Source organism: Elgaria multicarinata, chromosome 18 (assembly GCF_023053635.1).
Source record: "Elgaria multicarinata webbii isolate HBS135686 ecotype San Diego chromosome 18, rElgMul1.1.pri, whole genome shotgun sequence".
In the NCBI taxonomy this organism is placed as follows: Eukaryota; Metazoa; Chordata; class Lepidosauria; order Squamata; family Anguidae; genus Elgaria; species Elgaria multicarinata.
The window spans coordinates 266756-279741 of record NC_086188.1 but is presented as its reverse complement, the minus strand read 5'-3'; the positions used below and the strand labels follow the sequence as shown (position 1 = coordinate 279741).

The 12986-nt window shown below is 50.8% G+C and overlaps 2 protein-coding genes across 8 annotated transcripts in view; both read right to left on the bottom strand.

Annotated features, from left to right (window-relative positions):
* The window catches only part of PITPNM2 (phosphatidylinositol transfer protein membrane associated 2), a 121447-nt gene extending 120331 nt beyond the window's left edge, over positions 1-1116 (bottom strand). For all 5 annotated transcript variants that reach the window (XM_063143756.1, XM_063143759.1, XM_063143757.1 and 2 more), the window contains exon 1: positions 1072-1116. The gene's annotated coding sequence lies outside the window, so the exon portion shown is untranslated. The remainder of the gene's footprint in view (positions 1-1071) is intronic.
* Positions 1117-2280: 1164 nt separating this feature from the next.
* Positions 2281-12986, bottom strand: part of MPHOSPH9 (M-phase phosphoprotein 9) — a 35573-nt gene continuing 24867 nt past the window's right edge. For 2 of the 3 annotated variants that reach the window (XM_063143830.1, XM_063143832.1), the window contains 11 exons: positions 12241-12288; positions 11123-11187; positions 10745-10846; positions 10130-10273; positions 9617-9810; positions 8314-8478; positions 7487-7607; positions 6731-6834; positions 4712-4950; positions 3766-3834; positions 2281-3085 (listed from right to left, as the gene is read on the bottom strand). In XM_063143830.1, coding sequence (XP_062999900.1) covers positions 2984-3085; positions 3766-3834; positions 4712-4950; positions 6731-6834; positions 7487-7607; positions 8314-8478; positions 9617-9810; positions 10130-10273; positions 10745-10846; positions 11123-11187; positions 12241-12288 — 1353 coding nt within the window. In that variant the 3' untranslated portion in view covers positions 2281-2983. The remainder of the gene's footprint in view (positions 3086-3765; positions 3835-4711; positions 4951-6730; positions 6835-7486; positions 7608-8313; positions 8479-9616; positions 9811-10129; positions 10274-10744; positions 10847-11122; positions 11188-12240; positions 12289-12986) is intronic. The other variant, XM_063143831.1, reaches the window with a different exon arrangement.

Genomic DNA, 12986 nt, shown 5'->3' with positions numbered 1-12986 from the left:
GGGAATGAAGATGGAGCAGCAGCACAAGAGGCCTTCGGATCATGCCTTGAACTAGAAGTCGCCTGTCTGAAGGCAGTGTTTTGAAGGCGATCAAGGCCCAATCCTAGGCCTGCTGAGATGGAAGAAAAAGCCCAACACCTCCCTGCTTTCCCCAGCCAGCCAGCCCGAAAAAAGCACTACAACTTGGCTAGGATTGTGCCCTAAAGGAGATCTCCACAGATTCCCTAAATGAGATCTCCAGCCGTGCCCGAGCTCCTCACTTGAGGGTTAGTCGGCCAGGGAGCACCTCTGTGGGACCCCCCCTTTCGCCTTCAGGTGCTTCCCAGGTGGGGGGTGTCCATGGCTGGCAGTGCCAACGAAGGCAGCAGGGTCGGCTGCACAGCGCCTACTGAGGAAGGGAAGGGCCCGCCGGGCCACAGAAGACAGCCAGGCGCCCTCAGGGGCCCGGAAGCCCCACGGGGCCCGGACTCCCTTGGCAACGGGACAGAGGATGCTGATGACAGGACAGCGCTCTCAGGTGGGCCCTGCCCCCCCATCCCACCTTGGCAGGAGGGCCAGAGGGCGCCGCTCCACCCCTGGCCCCTGCAGCCCCCCCCCCACCTCGGCCACACCAGAGGCCTGCTCCATGCTGTGCCACTGCTCCGACGTTCCTGACACGTTTAAGTGTTTGCCAACCCCGGGGGGGGGGGGGAGGCAAGGGAAACTCTGAGCATGTGCAGTTTTACACTTCACGCCGGCTGAAACCACAGCAAAGGAACAGGGTGGCCTTCGCTTCCGCTGCCCTGAGGCCTGCCCAGATGCCACTTCTTGTAGGGAGCGGGAGGGGGTCGTTCGCGAGGCGCCCACCTTCGGGCCAGCTCCAGCGGCCAGTGCTGAGGGGCCTCTTCCAGGCACGGCTAGATGGGCCACGGAGGCCCCCCGGGGCGCGAAGGAGCCGGCCGCACGTGCGCTGCCGCCCCCGGCCCAGCGGAAGCCCCGCGGCGGCGGCGGCGGCGAAAACCAAACCCCCCCCCCCGCCTCGCGCTCTTCTCCCGGAGCGCGTCCCGCCCGCGTCCCGGCCCAGCCACTCACCTCCCGGGCAGGGCGCCGCCTCCGTGTTCCCGGCCGGCACCGCCGCGCCTCCTCCGCCGCCGCCGCGTCGAACCAGCAGCAGCTGTGGCAGAGAAGCCGGCGTCGCCCGCCTCGCGCGGCCCTCCGCGAGCCCAGCGGCGGAGTCCGCCCGGCCCCATGCGCGAGGCGAGGCAGCCGCTTCTGCAACGCCGCGTTCAGCGGCGGCGGCCCGGACGCTCCTCTGCGCTCGTCCGCTGCGGGCCCCGCGAGACCCTCCGCTCCGGCGGCGCCCTGGACAGTGCCGGCCCGGGAGCTCCGGCGGCTACAGCGGCGGCGGCTCCGACTTCCTCCCGGCGGGCGCACATTCCCGCACTGCCGCCGCCGCCAGTGCAGCTGGTCAGGGAAGAAAGCGGCCCGCCGGCGCCCCCTGCTGGCCGCGGCCCGCCCGCTCGAGCGCCAGCAGCCCGGCCGTGGGTCGGTGGGTGAGTGGGTGGAGGCCGGCAAAGGGAGCAGTGCTCGCGCACCAGGCCGGGGCTGGGGGGTGGCGGGGCGCCTCTTCCCGGCCCACGCCTCCCCGGGCGGGGGGGCGCCTACTGATGCTGCTGCGCGCGGCCCAGCGGCGCCCCCTGGCCAGAGCCTCCCTCCCCCCACCCCACCCCACCCTGCAACCTGCCTGCTGCTCTGGCCCAGATTATGGCGGCCCCCCCCCCCCCCCCACGGGGCAGCCACTGCTTTTTGGGGTGCATGGAGTCGCCTTTCGTTCCTCCTTTATGTTTAGAACTTCCCGAGAAGCCAGGTCCTGTTCGGACAAGTTCGGGCTCAATTCTGAATGGCTGCAAGGGCTTCTGGGCTTTTCTTGCAACATCCAATTAGGAAGCAGGCGGGGCTTGTATGCAACCTGGAGAGCTCCTCTAGGGAATGGCAGGATGCCCTTGAGCATGTGTAGAGTCCTGTACCCCTGGAGCAAGGAGGGAGCCATATGGTAGATCCAAGACCAGGGAGGGTCAGAGGTCTTTTTTATGGCTTCTGTTTTGCACATACATTTCCCAGAAGTGCTGAGGAACAAGGAGCTTCCTTCAGAACTTTCCCTTTGGGTCCTGGCTACAAAAGAAGCTGCCTATGCAGAGAAGGCCATGGGCGATTTGTAGGCCGCGTGATGTAGCCACAAACAGAAGTTGCACCCCAACACCAACGATGTTCACACTGAGATGATAAAACAAGCTCAATTACTTCATTTTAGACAAGTTTTAATATTCAGCAACAAACATGCAAAATAAAACAAAAACATTGTTTTTAAAATAAGAGAAACTTTTTGGGGGGGGGGTGTTTCTCTCTTAATTCGATATGCATTTATACAAATATTTAAATAAACTACCCGGCCTGGACTAATGCATTTGTTGAAAGCACTGTGCTACAACTGAGCAAGAGGAGATTATGAAACGAGATGCAATCTGTGAACTACAAGCTGGGGAGTGTTCACAGGACACTATGGGTCATGTTTAGCATAAATAAAAATTCAACACTTTATAACTTACTTTACAAGACAGGGTACCAACTCTATAAAAATGGTGAGCACAGTGTACCACACAAAAGCAATTTCAACATGATGAACCTTTGAAAACAAGCTGCCTTTTGGTTTCTCTATTCTTATAAAGAATTCGCATCTGCTGTTTCAGAAAAACTATTAACACTTCTTCAAAAGTAGCAAAATACAGAATTGACAGATTGATTCCTTCAGGTGTAACAAAAATAGTGTTGTTTTTTAAAATATATGTGGCTCAATACAAAATATTGTCATGTGTAAAGGACAACATGATTTCAAAACTGCTGCAGAGGGTTTACAAAATTACAAAACAATTTTGCATTTTCAGAGTGCATAATTATTATACTTTTAGTGCAAACAAAAGGATATCTAAATTTAAAGGGAGACCTCTTAAATATTTGCAGAGGTATGTAAAACATGGAATCTCTTCAGAATCATGCGGATGGAGCCCAGTTCTCTATTAATCCTTTCCAAGCGATCTTCCAAGGCTTCCTGCAGGATATATTCAAAAACACACCTTCAGAGCCAGTAAAGGGAAAAGCCGCAGCACCTTTGAAATGGGGTCTCTACACCCAGTTTTTCATCAGGTGTCTCAGGAAATGGCAGCTTTCTATCTGCATAAAGCAGCACAACCTTTAAAGTGGAACAGTATTTACAAATGGGTGCTGTTCATGTTGATACAGTTGCAGGACTGCAAAAATTCCTCCCAGCCCCAAATCTCTCTTCATCCAATCTAAGATACAGACAGACAAATAGTTCCTACCAAGCCTAAGAGCTGGGGCTCAAGCAACACTGCGTGTGAAGCAATATTAAGGGTGTTTTTTATCTGCGCTGGTTCACTCACACATGCAGGCCAGTGCTGAAACTGCCAATTGAGGAGCAGGCATGGGGGGGGGAGAGGCTGTGGCAGAACGGGGGGCCTTCTGTCTTGCTCGGTCCCGCGGAAAGACGGAAACGCGCATGGGTCTAGGGACGGGCTGATGGCAGCCGATGAGGCCTCGATGTCTGCTCTTTTAGAACAGGTCCATTCGGAAAAACAGTGCTGATTTTAAATTGCTTTTAGCTGTTTACATTGTTTTAATTTTTCCTATGTTAAAAATGTAGGCTACAGAGCTTCAGCCATGGTGCAGCATAGAAATAAATAAATAAATAAATAGATAGATAATATAAACCTGATTGAGTCTTGCCTGCAGAACCATTCTTCCTCCAGCACATGGTATTCGGCTCAACTGGGCCTCAATCTAGTAGTACAAATCAAATTACCGGGCAATTACGAAAGTTTCAAAGTTTCAACAGTCAGAATAAAACTACCTTATGATTTATCTGCAAGAATGGCAGGACCCATTTCCCAGCACAACAGATGCTAGGACTGCACCATCCTGGGTTTTGTGGACAGATCAGCCTGCCCCTTGAGATCCCTTTAAAAAAAAAAAGCGCCTATTTGATGTTTTATTATCTAGATAGTTTTGAAGTAGGTACAAAACTGGGACCAGCAACGGAAGTGGCATGCTCCTCTTCAGGGTTCCAGCTGGCTCGCTCCCCACTGGCCTGCTTTGGGAGTGGGGCTGCCCCCTTACGTTTTTCTTCACTTAAAAGATTTTCTTGTACTCTGCAAACCTTGGGATTCCTCCCACTTTTTTCTCAGGATTCCCATTTCGTCTACCATCCTGGCAACGTTAATCGGCCAAATTCACTATTAGCAAAAAAGATGGACGGAACCGAGAGTGGGGAGAGAAGAGGACAGCAGCCTCAAGGTGAAATCACGCCAAGTGCACGGGCCTGCCCAAACCCTAACCCTAAAAAGGGCATCATCACACTTCATCCTTGGTTTGAGGCAAGGAAATTCCATGTCTGGATGCACCTGAAGCCTGGCTTAAAGCATCCGTGGCCACGTTTAGCATCCTTGCCACATGCCCCTGCCAAACAGGTATGCAGTAGACACCGTGGAGTTTGCTCATTGGGCTCCAGGTCTACCCTGCAAGGGTGGGATTTCTGATGACCTACACACAACCCTGGGCATTCACAGAGAACCTTCAACACAGCTACTGTGGAGGGTAACCAGGTTCCCTGAAGCACCGAGAAGCGCAAGGAGAGAGGGGCAAAGGGCTCGCTTCCTACCTGCTGCTTTTCCTGCGTGAGCTCATCGAAGAGTCTCTCCGTTTCAGCCAGGGTCTTAATCCTTGGAGCATCCTGGAACTCGACCTCAGAAGAAGGGGCTGCTGACGGGAGGACCGGATCGCCCGGCTGTGCAGAACTCGGCTCTTGCCAAGCTGCCCGCCTCGCCCCGCCTTTCTTTGCTCCCCCACGCAAAGGATCCGGGTAAGAGGAAGGCTTGGCACAGCTGGCGGGCTGCAGCTCTACACCGCCACACACACAAAAACAAAAGGGAAGCAGACGTTCGATGAAACGCTCACTACGGGACAAGGATTCCTACATCCAGCGGGGCCCTCCTGCCAGCAAAGCCCTGCTAGTGGATTGCACACACCCCTCCCCACAAACGGGCCCTTCAGGGCAGGGACCTTGCAGAGCAGGATGGAGGCGGGGGGGGCGTGGCGTTGGCTTGGTCACTCCAGGAAAGCCTTCCAAAGAGTGCCCTCTGCCAGCAGAAATGTGGCAGTCTCCAGAGCACCATTACAACGGCTTCTTTGGAATGTGGAGCGTTCGCAAGGTATCAAACCATCAGCTATTTTGTTAAAAAATGATTTTTATTTTGAATGCACAATTCCAAAGGGCCTCTTGGATTTCTATATTATTCTGTCCCACAGACCCGAGGCAAGTTATAATACATCTAAACTGAGTAACACTCCTCTAAAAATAAAAGATGGCTGGCACCATACATGTGAAAAGTCAGTAATGGCTGAGGCTGCACACTTTCTATTGAATTCAGTGGGGCTTACTTCTGAGTAGACGTGTATAGGGTTACACTTTAAGTGAAGTTCCATTGCTTTCAATGGGATCGAAGTGTAACTAACTGACTCTGGATACATCACTATATTTAATTCTGAAAAAGTTAACACAGGACCAATGGAATTTATGTAAATTCAAAAGCATTCATTATTCTTTTACCAATAAAAAAGTAGTTTACCATAGAAGAATATCATTATACAAGGTGGTGAATGCAAATGTCTCAGGATATTAGTGTTTTTTTAAAACAATCACAAACAAGGTTCAATGTTTGAATTATACTATGTACAAATAAGATAATTGTAATGTGTATAATGCACAGCAATGAAGGGTTTTGTACTGCTTAAGATAGCATCCTGTCTAATCCCAAAGTTCTTTGGATTTAGTCTATTTTGTACACCAAACAGCCTAAACCCAGAGAAAGTTGGGCAGGTGGATAAGCAATGCCAAGCCCATGAGCGCACTGGGGTGCATTCCATTCATCAGACCACACCTTCCCAAGCAGCACAGGGCAGCGGACGGGGCAGGGGGGCATCCCGTTTAGTCCTCAGGACAACTCTGTGAGGCAGTTAAGGCTGACGGCCACCCAGTAATAGTGGCACGCCACCTATGTCCATGGCACATTGCAAAGAGGTCTGACACGCCCCCACCCCCAGCACTCCAAGGGCCTGTCAAATCTAAGAGGTTGTTCTAACACCTTCCCAGAAATGCCAGGCTTTGAGGGAGGGATTGAATAGATGTAAGGGAGAGGGTCACATGAGAGAGTTTTCGAGACTCTTCATAACTTCGCCGGAATCTGAATCCAGACGAGGATCCCTACGGTCTAATGCAAGTGATACCAAGCTGTACCATGCAGGTGGGGCAGCAGGCTCCCAGGCTGGATCAGAGAAACTGTAGTTAGAAATAGATCTTCCTTGTGTTAATTCTCTACAGCGCATCAGACGTCAATAATATTCTATACGGCATCTGCTAGATGGAATATCAACGAATTCAGATGTGAGGGCGGGGGAAGTAAAGTTTTTGGAAAGAACGAAACCCAAAGGATGGCTTTTGTGAGCTTTATTTATCCATTCATTGCATTTCTATACCACCCAATTGCTGAAGCTCTCTGGACGGTCCATGCAACCTGGATCCTATCCTTGGAGGCACAAAGTGGTTTCTCTGCGGTGGATTGACAAAAAATTCTTTTATGGAACAAAACGAACAAAACAAAAGCTACTGAAAAAAATGTACCTTCTGTATCACCTGCTGAGCGAAACTGAAGCCTTTTCCGTGGGTTGCTGTATTGTGCTGCAGGCGAGGAAACAGTTTCCAAGTCATCAAGATGAATATCAAATCTAATATTTTAGGGAAAAGAGATACAGAATCACTTGCAAACAGATTTTTCTTCCACCATCATTGAATACTGGTGAGATTTACCCTGTGTCATCACAGGAAACGGCTCAATGGAAAGACTCAAAAGGCCATTTCCTGTCAGATTAAAAAAGCAACGACAACATTTGAACGCAACAGAGGCGGCACAGGGCTGCTTGTTTAAAAGCCCTCCTGCCAAGGCGAAGGCCAATGAGCTCCAGTCCAGGAAGGGCCACCTGCATGCTGGTCAGCTGGACAGGCTGCCAGAAAAAAGAGGGCTGAGCAGGGGACCACCGTCTGGACCCAAGGGATGGCTTTACACACGTGGTCCTGGAGTGGAGGGGGGGGTGCCTCTTCTGCTTGCTCCTCCCATTCCCAGGAGGAAGCACCGTACTGAAGAGCCACTCACTTTCCATCCCCCGTTACTACCCAACACGCTGCCCCAGCATGGCCGCCTGTTCACCCTCTATCCACAAATGCAGAAGCGGAGAAGCAGCTTTCTGCTGCTGCTCCTGGAGTTGCCTGGATCACAATGTGTTTGGATGCTGTTGTTTGTGCAGATCTCAACTAGACCCTTACCTGCTCCCCACCCCACCCCCGCTTCCCTGGCTAAGGTAAGAATCCATAGGCCATTACCTTGTCATCATGTTCTCCCTTTGCCTGAGCAAGTGGCTGAATCCCGGAGAGAGGTTCTCTTTCGGAGAGCGTTTGGGGCTGTAGGTCACAGCAACCGGAGCCAGCATGATCTCTCTCGTTGCTGCCAAGAGAAAGAGCTTACTAGGACTGAAGAGCAGGCACCGGAGGCTTTGCCGCGTTCCACTCACTCATGTAGTCATTTGCCACAAAGGCAGGGTTGTTATTCAAGGACTTTCCAACAGCGCCTTTGGCTTTGATGGCAAGCATGTGGCAGGGCTTAGCAACTGAAAGCCACAAGAGCCATTCAGGCAATCAGCCACTGCAGAGAGGGCTGCACTGCAGAAGGGGTGGCTGTGGAAACGGGCACGCTGGCAGTTCTCTGGGGCCAGCCAGCCAGCCAGCCAGCCAGCCCCCTCCCCACTTCCACTATCCTAAACACCGCCCTGCCGTAAAGCTAATTAGGTGGACTAAGGTTGTAGGGGGGAAGCCATTAAGATCACAGTGCTCTTCCTGGTCTTCTTCTTCTTCTACTACTACTACTACTGTATTATTATTATTATTAGTAGTAGTAGTAGTAGTAGTAGTAGTATTTATTATTAACTCTGCTTTTTCTCATAAGTTCAACGTAGCTAATAAATCCAAATCCAATAAAAGTATAAAAATTAGCAAACTTAAAGACATTAAGGCAGCAGAATAAGCTATCACCCACAACTGTATTGGCTATATAAAAGCAGGCGCCATGCCAGCCTATGAGCAGCTGCTGCTGCACACGGTTATCCATAGAGCAGCTCCCACGTTTAACGCCATGAGGTCAGAGCAATTCTCACTTGGGGCATTTGACTTCCGGTGTGAAGGCGGGAGAGACGAGGACCTCTGGCCACTTGGTGAGCTGTATCTTTTGTGTCTGAGTTGGTCTCTGCCTTTCTCGGGGGACCGAGAGGCGCTGAGAGCTGTTTCGTCAAATCCAACTGTTGGCCGCCGAGAGCTTGCTTCTGAAATAAGCAACAGCGCAAGAAGGTGGCTTTGGGATTGATTTGTGGGATTTATATCCTTCTTTTCTTCCTTCCCTCAAAGCAGTTTAAAATATTAAAAGAAGGTAACAGTATTAAAATATATATACAAAAAGCAGCAAACATGAAGGTACTTTAAAAAGGAGAACCAGAAACCCACCCACCCTGACCAACCGACTGACCCCCCACCCACCCCCCACACACAGAGTGTTGTAAACAGCAAGCTCACCAAAAGAATGTTTTATGCTGCTGGTTCCCAAGATGGCCACCTGAGCCTCCTCAAATATGAGGAAGGCATCAAAAGCCTTTAAAGTTTTGCGTGTGTGACTGGTCTGGATGTTAGTCTCACATGGAGGGGTCCTGCTACGACTCCGCCTGGGTCCCTCTTACCCTCACAGGGGCCCTGACAACGCCCCCCCTGAAAGCAGGCCAGGGAAACAGCTGCTGCTGACTCTCTTTGCGGCCTCCTCTTCCAATAGTACAGTTTCAAGGGACCCAGTAACATTCCTATTGATCCCATGGAAGCTCTTGTGGGAGCTGTGGGAGTTGAGGAGTGGGATAAAGATAGGGGAGCTGGCAGTTGTACGCCTGTTCTCTGCCTAAACATCCCATGGATTGGGGCTTGAAATGCTTCCTGGCCAGTAATTATTCACTTCACTCATTTCCTGGCCACTTCTCCATCCTTTCCTCTATTATTAGGACCAGCTCGTCTGTGCAATTAGATCCATGTATTCAGCCACCATATAAAATGTTGTCACTCATTTCTGGGAAGAGCCAGATTTATGGGAAATGCACCAGAACTAGTGCTGGTGCAATGAGGGAGAAAAGTGAAATGCAATGAATCGTGGTCTGGAGACACCTCAGCTGACTCCACCTGATCAAGGATGCAGGTAGGGAAACACTAGCGAGGCTTCTGTGGCCGCTCAAGAAGCCGTTGGTCAGGGACTGAGGAACACGGGGTGGGACAGCGCCCCTCCCGGAGACGACGCTTGTGCCTCGCCCAGAGGCTCTGCATCGGCCACCTCTGAGCCAGGCGGATCCTGATCCATGGGAAGGAAAGAATTAACAGCAAAACCAAGCCTGTGTCTCCAGAAACCCAGGAAAACGCAAGGCGGCTTACTTGTCGGTGCGGCCGCCTCCTCCTCTTCCTCCTCTTTCGCTGTCTGAGGGCCCCATTTTTTCAATGCCTTCCTCTCTTCGAGTTCTCTGAAGGCTTTTAGGATGGGCGTTTCCGGGCCTTTGCTTTCCTTCTTTGATGTCTCATTGGGTCGTGAGGGATCCGAAGAGGAATCCTTTTCTGGAGGCGACTGGCGTCTAGAAACGCACAAAGGGATTTACATGCATATTCAGCATTTACAAGAATCACGCCAATGAAAAGATCGGCAGATTTCACAGCAATTTTAAATGCATATTGGGTTTAGAGCCAGAGCCAGTGAGCAGAACTGAGTTCAACCAGCTGCCTGTGGATCCTCTTCTCTGAGCTGAAGCCCACCCACCAGGGGTGAATTAGGGCTAGTGTGGGTTTTGCTCCCCGTGCCATGGACGCAGGCAGGGGACAAACGCTCCCTGGGCTAGCAGTGGCTCTCCTTTGGCAAGAGCTACGAGGGTGGTTGAGCATTCCGCATCTCCTCACCTGTGCGCCGCCACGTCTGCTTCTTCAAGCCTGTTATCTTTGGGACTCTCTTGGGCTTCCAAAGGCTGGCCTGTGAAGATGGAGTACTCAGAGCCTGGTATCAACCATTTCCGTCTGCTCACATCACAGCTTGCTAATTTGCTGCTAGGACAGAAAACGTGAGGGTTAATGAAACCCTCACTCTTCTGGGATGTGTTTTACTAGCCAAAAGAAATCAGAACACAAACATTCACAGAAACCTTTGTCAAAACAGAGTTTATGAACACAAAACTGTTTGCCTCTTGCATAGAAAGAAGGGCTTTCCTGGCAGAAGGTCCCTCCCATCCCCTTCCTCCACACATACCACAGCTCACCCTGTTCAAAAGGGCCTCCTGACCTCTGCATAGGGGGCTGGAAGGCCTGCTCTGGGAAGAAGGGGGCAGGCAAAGCCTACTTCCACCAGCGCACTTGATCGGGCAGAAAACCGGATCGAACCCCTGCCAAGGTCCCCCATCATGACAGATGCCCCCAGTTCTTGTAAACAGTCCCCTCCTTTCATCCTTCCCAAAGCCACAGCAGCTTCGTGAGTCAGGAGTCCTTCCCTTCCGCATTGGGTCTTATGGATTATTCACTTACTTGACATACGATGTTCTGAAGGGACTGTCTGCAAGATGGCGGAATTGGAGCACGTTTTCATGTTCTAACTGCTTGATCTGAGCTTCAAGTTTGGAGACCGTTCTAAAGCAGAAGGCGAAGACAAGGCTATTTGAAGAGAAGCTTGATTCAAGAACTCTGCCAGTCAGTGTCGGCAATGCAGAACTGTCAACCCAGACTGGCAGAGTCTGGCTCAGTGGCAGGAAGCAGCTCATGCGCCGCCAATTCATTGTCCCTGCCGGCACCACGAAACCCAAAGCTGTGAAATCTTGTCCCAAGTCTCAAAGCAGTGCTTCAAAGATCGGGGTGGGATGGGGTGTGGCGCCTTACTTCCCACGTCAGACAGAACGCCACATTTACCTTTTCAAATCAGAAATCTGTGTGTCGGCATCCAGCAGATGGTTCTCTGTTATATTTAAAGTATCCTGTGGGGAAGGAAAAAACCACACGTATGGAAGTGCACAGTAAACACAGACTCGATCTCTTTGCTAATCTTGAATACATCTTCCCTTTCTCAAGGCATCAGTCCTTCTATAGTTTCCTCTGGAGAAAGCTCAGGGGACAAGTTTGGCTTCATCATCGGCTAACGATTAATCAGTATATGGAGCCTGTCGGGCTCGCTCCACGCTGGCTGGCAACCATGCGTGCGCATGTGTGGGCACATGTGGCTTTGTTCACTTGCTCAAGCAACCCTTCCCTCTCAGAGGCTTCCTGCTTTTAGGCCCCTTTGGCAGAGACACACCTCGGAGGCTCCTGTCCTCATGCTTGTGATACACTATAATCTGCATGATAAAGGTCAATGAATCAGAGGTTTAACAGGTGACAAATTCTATTTTCAAGACTGGATTTGTGGCTACTGGGTGGCCGTTGCTCCTAATCCAGAGTGAAGATGTCATGCCAACAAAAGTTTTTTCCCCCTTAGCACGTTCGTTCCGAACAATGGTCAAATGCACACCCACGGCATATCCCTTCTGAGTTGAGCAGAACCATCTGAGGGGCGCTGTGAAAGTGTCCCAGGGTGTGGCGCATATGGCAAATCCTGTTCCGAAGGCTGTAGACGCTGCAATGACCTTGGGAAGGGGGAACCCATTATTGGATCCTCCCCCTTGCAGCCACCGTGGAAAGCGCTGTGCCATCTGCTCTTCTGAAGTCACAGCAGGGGATATTGGAAGAGCTCAGGGATGGGGGAGAGATGGGGCGGGAGGGAATCAGGATCCACAGGATCCTAAATCTTCTCTGTCACCCGCCCTACCCACAGGAAGATGGATCACTGTAAAGAAAAGAAGGAAAGGGTGGGGTGGGCCTGTGCGGCGCTCCTCCTGCCCTGCCTGCCTCCAACCTGCCAGGGGGGCACAGACTAGGCAGAGGCCTCCAGCCTGGGGACCCTCTGTACTGAGCAGCAAGCCCTTTGGATGGACTCCAAGGCTCCGAGCCTCTGGTCCTCCCCATTTTCAGCACACAGCTGATTTGCTTCTCACCTTTACTCTCTCATGTTCTTTCCCAAGGGACTCATATTCTCCTAAAAGCTATAAAGAAAGAAATTGTTGTCATCAATCTGAGATATTTTTTTAAATCACTGAGGTAAAAATCCAGTTAGCTAAAATTCTACAAGACCACAAATGTTAACAACAACAGACACGGGCCAGGAATCTCTCACACTTTACTCAACAGCAACCTTAGACACAGCCATCTAAAAAGAATTTAATTCAACTTCGTATATGATGAATTTTAGCCTATCATGAGTTGATCTAAAAGAAAATTGCCCGATGAGAAACATAGAATTAGTTTAGAAATACCAGAAACAGAGAGTATGAGCTAAGCAGCACATTTTTTTAACTGCAGGAGACAGGAAAGAAACTGAGTAGGCAGCGCTATCCAAGACCTGTCTTCCCTGCTGTTGAAAAGCAAAGCCTAACGCTCTGAGGTTAAACAGAATGGAATGCCTCTTTTCTTTCGATGTCCACAGTTTCTTTCTCACAACATAGCCCACCACAAAGGAACCCTTGTTTCAGGAGAGACAGCTTTATACTTTTATTAAAGACATTTCCACTAAGGATTTGCCAAATTACCAAAATAGTGGGGGGAGGAGGTTCCTCTTATAAGGCTTTAGAAAGATCATCTCAAGCAAGAACCCTGTTATACAGCAACTGGGTTACACTTTGGCATCACAAATGCAGTGCTTGGCTGAACTTGTTCAAAACTTCTTCCGTCCCAGATCAGCATT